The following is a 12993-nucleotide window of genomic DNA, read 5'->3' on the forward strand; positions in this document are numbered from 1 at the left end:
GGTCATGGAAGATTGATGTTGGTTTCGAGATGGGGGGAAAATGGTCTGATAATTGGCGGCGATGACTAAGGAGGAATAAAGCTGTTTGATGATATTGTTTATAGTATGCTACAGGTGCTGATATTATAAAATGGATTGTTGAAATCACTTGTGGGAAGAACTGTTTCTGTTCTTCCCTATTAATGACTCCAGACTAAACCTTTTGAGTAGGAGTAAAATATTTCTTGAATACTGTTGATGTCATATTAAGAGTTGCCCAGTTAACAGGAGCCATATTGTGCTGTTGAAGTGACCCATGGAAGGCAGGGCTGAAAATTATTATGGGAGAGGGTAAACAATTTCCAGTTGTTGTTAACTGAAATGAAGAGGCACTTCATGTTTGTAAAGGGTGTTGTTTCCCTTGGCTATTTGGAGAGGTGCTGACCCTTTCTGAGTGGAAAGGTGGAGAGGAGTGAAAGGATTTATGATGATTCCCTTCCCTTCTAGTAAGCAGCTTTGTTGTTTTTGAGGTCTGTTCATACAGCTACTAAATTATGAGCTGTCCCTAACATCACTTTTTCCTTAGGCTCTGAACAGCAGTGTATTGATGGGGAAAAGTACTAAACAGTACTGGGCTTGGATTTTTTAAAAATTCTTTTTGGGGGGAAGTAAGATTTCAGATGGACAGTGAGGAATACTGTTTACTATCATGTGCAGTTAATAAGCCATTCAAACTGTCTTCAAAGGAACAAAGTAGAGATGAAGAGAACTGACTGCTCTGGAAGAAGACCACCTTCAGCAAAGAGTTTGGGGGTGGGGGGAATCACTGAATAGTTGCTGTTCCACTCCCCATGTCCTTTCTAGATTATGCAGGGATTGGTCAGCAATTTTAACCAACTAATCACTATAGCTGCAGTAGGGTGTTGTTACAGTCAGACTGCTGCAGGGAGAGGTGCTCTGGTGTACCAGGCTGGGAGTACTGATAACAGACATCACACTGCACCTAACAAATAATGAGGATTCAATACAGGGAGCAGTGTAGGACTTGTCAACTGGCTGGGTAGAGCATAACACAACTTTTATTAATAGGGTATAAACTACTTGTATGGCTAGACAGAATGCCTTGGAACCTACTGAGGATTCCCATACTCAAAACTTTGGTGTTGTTGTAGTCTAAGAAGTGACTTTTTTTTCTCTGTTAGAATCCTGACATTATTGAACCTGATTCAGTCTGTGACTGACTGGATTGTCCAATCCCAGCCTTTTCATGTACAATTTAGTCTGATTTTTTGCCAGTTATTATTGAAAGCTCCCTAGTTTCACAAAGTATTGCCTTGTAAACCTTTATAAAAACTTACCATTGGATCAGTTTATTCTGTTTCTCTGTTTTAAGATGGATCTTCACCTTGGGAAACAGTTACAATTAGTCTCATTTAAAAATGTAGTAATAACGTTCTCTCATTTTTGGTGGTTACTGATAACTTTGGGAGATTGTAGGTAGACTGAGCTTAGGTTCCTTTCAGTTCTGGTTTCTTTTTCTGTAAAATTTTACGTGGCTGAACTAGTGTTATTTTTTAGTTATCTCAGCAGATTTATATCCTGAATCCCAGATGTTGACTACATGATGGGGACAGAGTTTTAAACAGCTGTGTAAAGCGTGTTTCATTTCCAACTACATAGCTTGCCAGTAAATGTGAATGTACTCTGGTATGGATACTGGGAATGTGCAAGAGTTCTTTTTTATATGTATATTTTCATCTTACACATTTATATACGTGTAGAAAATTAATTTTTCTTTAATTTTGCCATAGGCATGCTTTTGTTTAGAATTTGTAGGAAGATATAAACCAGAAATTTCTTTTTGTTTTTCTTAGTGCAAAGAAAATGAATGGCACACTGGATCACCCAGACCAACCTGATCTAGATGCTATCAAAATGTTTGTGGGTCAAGTCCCACGGAGCTGGTGTGAGAAGGATCTAAGAGAACTTTTTGAACAGTATGGTGCTGTCTATGAAATCAATGTCTTGCGGGACAGGAGCCAAAACCCTCCTCAAAGCAAAGGTGAGAACTTCTGTACTTCTCTTGTGAGACTTGGGGCTTCAGCCACTTTCACAAAGTTGCAGTCTTAGCTGTGTGCTTATTCAAACAGCCCTGTAGGAGTTCTGTGTGACCAGGTGTGCATGCAAGCCCAGACTTTATAGAGTCTTTAAGTATGTTTGTCTAATTATACTTGAACTGTGATCCAGTCATTAACTGAGCTCAGAAAAATCACAATTTTTTTTAGAGCTCAGCAGTGATGGAGATGCTTGAGGAGTATGAATTATAATTGCAAAGCAGAACATCCAATAATACTGTGTTGCTCCAGAGTATCGCTGTGATGCTGTGATATGATCAAAATATGGCTGGATGGGACACAGTCTCAGATAAATATGAAATTGGGGTTTTAGTTGTTCATGTTAAAAACAATAAATTCTTACTAAATTTTGTGCCTGGATTTGCAGTTCGGTTATATCCAACATTTCCTGTGAAGGTAGGTACAAAGAAATAATGGAGTTTGAAAATGAAGTAGCCAGCAGATGCATCTAAGTGTTTGTTTTAATGGTGTCATAGGGATGTTGGGTCAGTTCTGAACATATTCTATTTTATCCACTTGGAAATCTTTCTTAAACTGTCACAAACAGTAGCATTTACCTGTTTCAGTGCCTAACCTCTTCTACTTTCATACATTTTGCATTGGAAGGATGGAAGTGGGGCTTGCAATTTCTGTACAGCACTCCAAGATTGCACATTCTTTCCTGGCTAACATTTTGTTTCAATTGCAGGGTGCTGTTTTGTTACATTTTATACCCGTAAAGCTGCACTAGAAGCACAGAATGCTCTTCACAACATGAAGATCCTCCCAGGGGTAAGAGCAGATCCCTGCTTTCTTCACAACTCTGTCTTGTTTCTCTGAGCTCCAGCACCACTGAAGCACAAAAACATTATGTTGCCCTAAAATAATGTTGTCAAAAGCTATTCAAAAGATCAGTGTTATGAGATCTATATAATAACAGATCTTATGGGAATTTTGGAGTATTTAAAAGAATGATACATCAGTGAAGTGGGTGGGCATGGCTTTTATAATACCCTGAGGAGGAATGATGGCATGTAATTAGGAAAGCCTTTTCTTGGAATTTTTGAAGTGTTACATATGTACGTCTCTAGAGGCAATTTAGGCTATAATTTCTTTCACAATTCTTATGGGATGTATCTGGGATTAAATAATCTTTTTACATTTTAGATGCACCATCCTATCCAGATGAAACCAGCTGACAGTGAAAAGAGTAATGGTAAGCTTTACTAAAGTCCCAGTTTGGTGTCATTATTTGTGCTAGTCAGGAAGTTTGAGGATTTCTCTTTTGCTTAACAGCTTTTGATGAAGTCTTGAATTGGAGGCCTGGTTTTTTAAAAGAAAAAAAGTGAAATCAGAAAGGTGTGTTTTCAATAATAGGTAGTGTGACTGATGTCTCTCAAATTCCATGACTCAGAGTATCTCTCCCACTGCTGCTTGTGGTAGAACCATGTTGTCAGTTAGGGAAACATCCAGCGAGTTCTTCTTTGTACTAAGGTGGTTTAAATCTTTGTTGGGGACGTGGACAGTGGGATTGAGTGCATCCTCAGCAAGCTTACGGGTGATGTCAAGCTGAGTGCTGTGCTTGATACCCTAGAGGGAAAAGAAGCCATCCAGAGGAGCCTTGACGGGCTGGAGAGGTGGGCCTGTGTTGAACTCATGAAGTTCAGCTAGGCCAAGGTGCTGCAAACATGGATACAGGCTGAGTGATGAGTGGATTGAGAGCAGCCCTGAGAAGGACTTGGTGGCTGAAAAAATGAATATAAACATGCAGTGAGCACTTGCAGCACAGAAAACCAGTCATATCCTGGGCTGTATCTAAAGGAGGGAATAGCAGGTTGAGGGGGTGATTCTCCCTCTGCTGTTGTAAAACCCCACCTATTGTACTGCATCCAGCTCTGAGGCCTCCAGCATAGGACATGGACCTGGGAAGGGCCATCAAGATAATCATAGGGACAGACTCCTCCTCTATGAGGACAGGCTGAGAGAGTTGGGGTTGTTCTGCATGGAGAAGAGAAGGTTCCAGGGAGACCTTCTAGCAGCCTTCCAGTACCTTAAGGGGGCCTGCAAGGAGGACGTGGAGGGACTGTTTATCTAGGGGTATAGGGATAGCACAAGGGATCACAATATTAAACAGAGATTTAGATTAGATTTTATTAAGAAATTCTTTACTGTGAGGATGGTGAAACACTGGAACACATTACCCAGAGGAACTGTGGGTGCCCGTCCTTGGAAATGTTCTAAACCTGTCTGGATGGGGCTTTAAGCAGCCTGGTCTAATCAAAGGAACAAAGGTGATCTTTAAGGTCCTTTCTACACCAATGTAGTCTGTGATTTTATGAAATCTAGAAACGCTTTTTCAAGTGTTTGTCCAATGTGAAGCAAAGTCTGTTGCAGCTAGGGTGGGAGTCAAAAATACTTCTTGTAGCATACAAGAGAGGTTGAGAATTACCAGCAGTTCAGTAGCGAAGAAAAACTGAATATTTCTGCACATTGGCCATTTCAGATGGATTAAGAATTTATCATCTACCACTGGGTAAATGATCATTTATCCATGCATTTCCTTATGAGAAATGCCTTTCCTTTATGTACCTACATATGTGGATGTTCAAATATGTGTGTATCTGTATTGCTGCAAAGAAAGCATTTAGTATACTGTAGTTTCAGCCTTTCTAGGCTCAGCTGAATTTTATTTTCTTCATTTGCAGTAGTTTGTGTTGCATCATGGAGAAGATAGTCCTGGTTTGAGAAAGCCTACCCCTAACACAATAGAAAAATAGAAGATGGAATGTATGGGTGACATATAGTGGGAGTAATTCCATCTGCAGATTCCTCTGTGGGTATACAGGACACGTTCCTGTGTAAATATGTCTAGAAAGGAGTCATTCTTTTGAAGTATTTTTGGGAGGAGAACAGAATAGGTTCTCTAAACTAAAACTGACCTTGCATTACATAGAAACACACATACAAGTATCCTGGGAAAATAATGGAAAGTTTAAAAAGTATTCAGTGGAATTTTAGGATGTTATTTCTGAAGCTGTTATTTAACTCTGAGTGTTAATAAAAAGTGAAGGTGACAACAATAAATAAGAAAGCATTAGTTATGAGAGTATTTGAATTTGCCACCAAGACAAGGGATTCTGGATCTCTTGAACTAAAATGGTCTGCTAAAAGGAATTGAAAGCAGCTTTCTGCTCTTAGACCAGAAAATGAATTGGGTACAGCATTAACATTTAATGGCCAGGTAAAGTCATGTCTGCTGGAATAGTTTGGTGTCTTCCTTTCCAGCATCATAGAAGACTCAACAAATAAGTTGATTTCCCTTCACTATAGCATTGAATAGGAGACTTTTTTGACGCTTCAAAATGTGCTAGTCTTCATAATTTTATATTGTGATGAATGTTGTATAACTGTTTTACAACAGTCAAGTGATACTGTGTATAATTCACTTCATCCTTTAAAAAAAAGTGTTTCAGAGGTGATCAGCATCCTTAAATAAGTAAATCTAGAGTATAAAAATCTGTTCTGAATTTAGATTTACCCCACTCACTCAAGTGACCTTTAGCTGACATTAGTAGTAACTAACTGAAAAGTTAAGGGAAATGCCTGAAGCGTTTATTCTAAAGGAGTCTGCACACTGAAAGGTATTCTTCAGCTCTAATGTATCTAATAGCATCAGTATCTAGAGCCAAGAAACAGTACCACACAGTCCGTGGTTTGATTTGAGGTGTTATTTTTGTGCTTTTGGTGCAGATCAGAATGGGCGTATCACTAACAGAGGTAAGAGTGTTCCTTTTAGCAACTGCTGTTGCTTCCACTGTTGAGAGAGGAGCATGAGGAAATGGGCATGTCTACGTTCAGGTGATTGGCATGAGGCTAAAAAGAAGCTTTCTACAGTTCACTTGCTTGTTTCTATGCAGTTAGGTATATGTTGGTTGTCTAAAGATAGAATAAGCAGAGGAAAGACAATGAAAGTAGTACAATAAACCACATTCAAGCCTTGCCTCACCTAGAACTGAAGAGATACAGGGAAGTGCTGAATCTGACATACTTTTTTTTCTTTTTCTTTACATTCCTGTTGTTCACAGACTTAACAGGCTTAAAATAGTCAGCAAATCATAAACATAAAATCATAAAACAGACATCTGTCAGGTTCATTGAAGTACCTCATATGCATCCTCTTAAACTGAAGATGCAGTCCATTACTGGGAATCTGGTTTTGATAAGCCCATATCCTAAATATAAAGGAAATAACTGTGGTTAACAGAGAAGATCTAGGATCTAGTAAGCACATATTTGCTGGTAATACTCTTCATCTTTTGATTCCTTAGCAGTAGAAGATAGGAAGTTGTTTATTGGAATGATATCCAAGAAGTGCAATGAAAATGACATTCGAGTGATGTTCTCCCCCTTTGGGCAGATTGAAGAATGCAGGATATTACGGGGCCCGGATGGCCTGAGCCGAGGTAAGCAAACCAAGAAGCTTTTTTGGCAGTTTGAGGATGCTGGATGCTGCCTTTTGCAACTCAACCTGGCATTTGAACTGTTTCTTTGATTCTCACCTACACCCCCTCCCTACCCAGTAAGCATTTTCTTTCCTGTGCTCATCTCAATAATTGTGGAGGTAGTGAACAACTTGATTCCTTTTTGTTCTTTCCCCAGGTTGTGCATTTGTGACTTTTACAACAAGAGCCATGGCACAAACAGCAATCAAAGCAATGCACCAAGCACAAACCATGGAGGTAAAACAAGTTAGTGGGTGTCAGGAGCAGATGTAATTGTCAAGTGGTCACTATGGAGTTTCAGGGACTAGAGAGCAGAGAGAAGGACAAGTGCAGTTGTGTGTTTCTTCACAAAAACTGCTCCTGGACCCTTGTGTTTGTTTTGTTCTATTTTTAGAGTTGGAGATAAAAACTTCATCTGCAAAGAAAATACCAAAGTACAAAATAGAATTAAAAGCAAACAAAATTTTGAGCCTTTGATGGAATGTTCTGTTTGAATATATATATATATATATGTCTGTATGTATGCATAGAGGAGGAGGGGAATGATTCCAATGACTGGGTCTTTATTCAGTATTTTTGTGACTGCTGGGGATAGCAAGTATGTAATTGTTTGAATTGCTGTTTGCAGGGTTGCTCTTCTCCCATTGTTGTAAAATTTGCAGACACGCAGAAGGACAAAGAGCAGAAACGAATTGCTCAGCAACTTCAGCAACAAATGCAACAGATCAGTGCTGCCTCAATATGGGGAAACCTGGCTGGTCTCAACACACTTGGACCCCAGTACTTAGCAGTGAGTTTCTGATTTGGGTTCTTTTCATCTCTTCTGGGATTGGAGTGGCTGACTGTCTTGCAGTGTTTAATATATTCATTTTTAGAAGGCTTCTGGAAGATAGGAGCTGGGCTCTTAATCTTCATTTTATGGATGAGAAGGCTGAAATCGTGTTAGGTGCTCTCATCTAGTTGGAGTACTTTTATGGGAGAATTTCAACCCCAGTCACAGTAGCCCTAATTACTGAAACCTTGGGTTTTTCTCCAGCATTCTGTAGAACGTGCTTTTACTTTATATCGTACTGCCTCAATGTTTACCATATAAATGCCCTTTTCATGTCAATCTGGTGATATAGTTCTTGTATTCCTTTATAATTTTCCTTTATTTCTGTCGTCCTCTTCCAGTGAAACCTGGAACAGTACTTGGTACTGTCTAAATAGAAAAGCTGATCAGATTGGAAGCAAAGTAAATAAACCCAAATAACAACCAACTGAATAAAAGCAAACCCTACAGAAAATAGAGAGAAGCTATTCCTTTTAGCAAACATGATGTAGCAGAGGGTAGACTGCAGTTTCATTTCAGTTGATTTTGCTGGGTTCCTAAAGGATGAACTTTTCAAAAACTGGTGTGCTGTGACTCATGAGAGTTGCCAGAGTAGCTCTGACAACTGTATTCGTATAATATTAAGTCTGAGGAACAGAAAAGGAAAATTTCGTCTCATTTTTGGTATGGTGTATAGTTGAAATGGGACAATTCTCTTTCTACTTTTTTAGTTTTGGTAGGTTGGAATTTTTTTAATAACAGCTAGTTAATAGAAAAAGGATTTGGAAATCTCTAAAAACCTTCTGAGCTGAAGCTTGAAATGTCTTTTATGTCTGCTGTGCATAAGGAGAGTAGAGGAGGTTCCCTCTCCTGGTGGCTCTTTGGTTTTGGTATGGCATTGCCATTTGTCCCATGCTGGCAGTGTCAGCTGTACAATCTGTTCTGAGGTAGCATATCCTTAGGGTTGGTAATCCTGCTTTAGGTGCTTGGAATAAGAATTCTCTCTCACTACTGATTCTTCTGGTTTTGTCTTGGTGTGTTGGCTATAATTTTCCCTCAGCATTGCTGATGTTGAGTGAGGAAAGCATTGTGCTGTTGCTTTGGCTGCAAAGTGCTGCATGGGCTACGTGGAGCTTCACTGTGCTGGTGCTCTGGCTATGTTGTTCAGGGAATTCTCTCTACGCTTTGCTGTGATGTGGTGCATGGGCTGCAGGAATTCATTTGTGACGGCGCTCTGGCTGTGGTGTGATGCAGTTTCTCCCAGAAGCAGAGCCAGCCCTCACTCTCACTCTTGTTTTGTTTTTTGGTGTAATGTCTAGCTTTATTTGCAGCTCCTTCAGCAGACAGCAGCTGCTTCATCTGGGAACCTGAACACACTGAGCAGCCTCCACCCAATGGGAGGTGAGTTTTCTTCCACCAGAAGACAAATTCGGTGCCAAACAAAAGAGAACAAGGGTAAAGAAAGTAGCCAAAAGGCTGTATGCGTTTTAATCTCATTTGAAATAAGTAGACCTGTGTTTGCCTACTCCTTTGAAATGACAGGAATTCTCTGCTACAAGTGTGGATGTTCCTTCTTAATCTTACTTAAACTATTGTCCCCAAGGTAAGTGGTGGTATCCCCAACCTCTGGCATTTAAAATTATCTTCCCTTATGGGTAGCAAAAAGAACGCTCTCTATATTTGTTTTCATCCAGACAGATGCATATGTGAGGAACTGTGTTTTTCATTGATGCACACGTTTTCAGTGACTCTGGATTCTTAGTTTTCCCATTTTCAATACATTTAAGAACAAAGCATTTAAGTTGGAAGTACATTATTGTTGGGAATGTAAGCTAGTGCTTCATTCAGATTCTTTTATTCATTCATTTGAATTACAGTTCATTATGCCATTACTGTTAGGGAAAATCAGCTTCATAGATCAGAGCCAAATTCCTTGCTGTGGACTGCTAGTCAGAATATTCACTGAGTATAGCAATCCTGGAGCTGTAAATTGGTTGTCCCTTTTATCTTCACACAGTTGGGAATAATAAAACACATGTTAGCAACTCCATTCACCACATTCTCTAAATTCTTCTGCTGGCAGAAAAATCTATATTTTTGATTTTAATACTGAAGTCTTTCAACTTTTCAAATTGCCTCTTGGAGTTTAATGGTAGTTGCTAGTATCACGTGCCCTTTCTGTGCAGAAGTTCATCCCAAAGTGTCTTTGTAGATCTGAATTGTGTTGGCTGGTGCACCCATCAGTAACAATTACGAGCATTTGCAAAGTGTTATATTTTCATTTGTAAGAATTTTGATTTATACTGGAAGTTGATTCTAAATGCTTGCTACATTGACTTCTTTCATGTTAGACCTCTTCAGAGCTCACAGATCTAAGACTTGTGCAAATAGCAACCTTTTTTTAAAAACTGTTTCACTAATATCCTGTGTGGGGGTGATCTATAAATGATTTTGTTGTGCACATGATCCTGCCTTTCCCTCCTCTTGTGTCTGCTTAAAAACAAGATGTAATAAAAAAGAAAGTACAGCAGTGGGGACTGGGGCAGAGGGAAGGGGATAACTATCTGAGATTGAGAAGTTTCCAGGGTATTAGGGTATTTCTTTCTTCACTATTAAAAAACAAAACAAAATTTAAAAAATAAAAAAAAAAAAAAAAACCAAACAAACAAACAAAAACCCCAAACAAACAAAAAAACCACCACACCTAAAAAACTGAAAATCCAGACATCAATGCTGTGTTGCACGGTTATTCCAAATCTGTGATTCCCCACCAAAAAAGTTGTAGTTTTAAGGTCTTGATAATATCTCAACTGATCTCCTTTCTTGAAATTCATAGAAAGAAAAATTAAGTAGGTTATTAGATCCCACACTTTATCAGACTTTACAGACAAAATTTAATCTTGATGCTGTTTGAAAGCAGATGGGAAAACAGTGTGATGACAAGAGGACAGGTGCAGTGTGCACATGACAAACTGCTTCAGTAAGAAACAAGCTGCTCTGTTTGTCATTAGCTCCAACACTTGCACTTTAAACCCTGTGTAGCACAATAAAAGCAAAATAGAAAACCTCTTGATTTTAACTTCGTGCTTTTATGTTACAATGGAATCTTGAGAATCTAAATAAAGGCAGAATCCACTTCTTTTGGGAATTAAATTTGCCAAAGGAAACAGATCCTGCCATACAAACAGAAAACAACTGAAAAAAAGTTTAAATACCAAACAAAATAAAGGTATTAGAAGTACTTAAGAAAATAATTTGTTTATAATGCATTGTCACATTTTTATGTTGTGTTTTTATTGCTTAAATTACAAAACTGAGGTTTTAATTATTTGAGATGTGTGCTTTGCTCCCAAGGTTTTACTGAGTACCCAAAAGATGAGATACTACCTCTGCTTAGGATGTTCTGATGTTTTTAAATGAAGAGTGATTAATTTAGTTTTGTTTCTAATTATGTTGGGAATAAATATTAAGGATTGTCTGAAGTCAGATGAAGAGAGGAGGAATTGTTTAAATAATCAAAGGTAGATACATCAAAAGGAGGATAAGGGAAAAGTGAAGGGAGGCAGAATTGGAAGAATGGAGCTAGTCTACCAAAGGATGGTTAAAATTCAGGAGGAGATCCATTTTAATGGATCCTCTGGCAGAAAATGAGAGCAAAATACAGTCAATACTGATGAAAGGGTTTCATTCAAAAATGGTGGCTCATAATGAAGGTGTGTCAGATTAATAAATTGGCCAGTAAAATTCATAAACACAGGGGTCCCTTCCTCCCCCTGCAGTACTCCTTGCTCCCTACACACAGCATGCCTGAGGTTTCCTGTTTTCCTTTCCAGGGCTGGGTTTTACCAGCCTACACATACATTGGTTGATCCTGTGGGGTCACAAGTTGCCACTTAACAATTGTCTCACATTGACTCTTGCTTCTTGGCTGCCCGGGGGACCAAACAAAACATGCTGATGCTCAGCTGATGGTGGGTTGAAGCCATGACTTTGTGGCCTCTGTGGTGTGAGGCCTTCATGAAAGAATTGCGCAGTTACTGCTGTCCACATACAAAGAGTGTGGAGGGACATTAGAGTAGGAGAGGTTATTGGCCTGATGTCTAGGCAAGTTCTGTAGCTTGCACATGAGCTTTCAGACCTTGGTTTAACTCCTACATTTTGTTGACTGGAGAGAACACTGCTTGAAAATTTCTGTCCTTGGGAGTCTGCATCTGGCGTAATGACTACCTGGCCTTTTCCAGAATCACATCTATCTGGGAAAAGAAAAAGATTTTCAGTTCTAGCAAGGAACTGCGATGTAGAAAAGATTGGTAACTAGTATTAAGCTGTTTTAAGCTCCTTCCTGTTCGTCCCTCGTGATGAGCTGGCTGTTAGTGTTACACGTGGGTGAGTGGCGGTGGCTGTGACAGGAGAAACTCTGCATTCCTCCCTGTGTTGCAGGACTGAACGCGATGCAGTTACAGAACCTGGCTGCCCTGGCAGCTGCGGCCAGCGCGGCTCAGAACACACCGAGCGGCACGGCTGCGCTCACCTCTTCCAGCAGCCCCCTGAGTGTGCTCACCAGCTCAGGTAAGAGACTGCCCCTGCTCTAGCCTCACCTGCATTGCCCTGGAAGTCCTTTCAGGAGAGATGGCACCTGTTTTGTCTATCCCTTTTTGGCACTTTCATGTTGATCTTTAATAGAGAAAGAGTTTACTAGTGGATTCACTGGCCTCTGTTTAGGATAGATATCTTTGCCACTAGCAAAAGCTTTTTTACCTGCTGTGTCTCTTCCTCCAAATGGTCAGATTAATTTACAGTAAAAAGAATTTTTGAGGTCATCATGAGGCAGAAAGGTAGGTGACCTCCTTCCAGTCATATTATTACAATCTCATCCCATATTTGGTTTATCTGTGATTTTAGGCAGGCACTGGTAAATACACCCTGTTCCTCTCAATATGGAAAGAGAAAATGCCTTTAGCATGAGGTAAAGCATTCTGTGCACTAGAACAGTATAGTTTATATTCCATTAATGAAGACAAGGATATTATAACTTCCTCATAAAAGTAGAAAAAACGGACACCCCTAGCACTTCTACTGGAAAGCAGTTGTCTAAAATTTAGTGTATGAGTTGCGTATAACAATCAGTATCTTCCTCTTGCTTGGCTTTTTTGTGTTTTGTTTGTTTTGAGTTGGGTTTTTTTTTTTTAACTTTGGGTTATGTACATTAACCAGAGATACTAAAATGTCCAAGTAGTATTCTTTTGCTGCCTTATTGTTAAAGGCGATCATTAAATGCAACAAGCAAAAAAACTAAAAATAGATTCAATTGTGCTTATGGCAGACATACTAAGTTTTTATCACAAATGAGGATCAGTATTCTGCTCAGTTATTTCTATCCTATTTTGAGTTCTAAGTCCTGGCATGAGAAGGGAGACCCTGTATTTTCAGGGTGTCAGTTTTCCAGCATCTCTGGCTTCTGTCCTACATAGTTGACATCCTCACCTGTGATTATGAGAGGCCAAACAGAGTTGGAGTGGAGGGGGTTTTACATTTCCACAGGTAGATTTTGACTTGCGTAGGAGAACCAAGGAGCCAGGCTAAGAGA

At 39.4% G+C, this 12993-nt stretch overlaps 1 protein-coding gene across 22 annotated transcripts in view; it reads left to right on the top strand.

Moving 5' to 3' along the window:
* The window catches only part of CELF1 (CUGBP Elav-like family member 1), a 58551-nt gene that overhangs the window by 28579 nt on the left and 16979 nt on the right, over window positions 1-12993 (top strand). For 13 of the 22 annotated variants that reach the window (XM_038136894.1, XM_038136893.1, XM_038136895.1 and 10 more), the window contains 8 exons: window positions 1854-2041; window positions 2803-2885; window positions 3261-3309; window positions 6422-6556; window positions 6753-6832; window positions 7224-7385; window positions 8726-8807; window positions 11847-11975. In XM_038136894.1, coding sequence (XP_037992822.1) covers window positions 1864-2041; window positions 2803-2885; window positions 3261-3309; window positions 6422-6556; window positions 6753-6832; window positions 7224-7385; window positions 8726-8807; window positions 11847-11975 — 898 coding nt within the window. In that variant the 5' untranslated portion in view covers window positions 1854-1863. The remainder of the gene's footprint in view (window positions 1-1853; window positions 2042-2802; window positions 2886-3260; window positions 3310-6421; window positions 6557-6752; window positions 6833-7223; window positions 7386-8725; window positions 8808-11846; window positions 11976-12993) is intronic. The other 9 variants (XM_038136879.1, XM_038136886.1, XM_038136887.1 and 6 more) reach the window with 3 other exon arrangements.

The sequence above is a fragment of the Motacilla alba genome, chromosome 5 (genome assembly GCF_015832195.1).
Source record: "Motacilla alba alba isolate MOTALB_02 chromosome 5, Motacilla_alba_V1.0_pri, whole genome shotgun sequence".
In the NCBI taxonomy this organism is placed as follows: domain Eukaryota; kingdom Metazoa; phylum Chordata; class Aves; order Passeriformes; family Motacillidae; genus Motacilla; species Motacilla alba.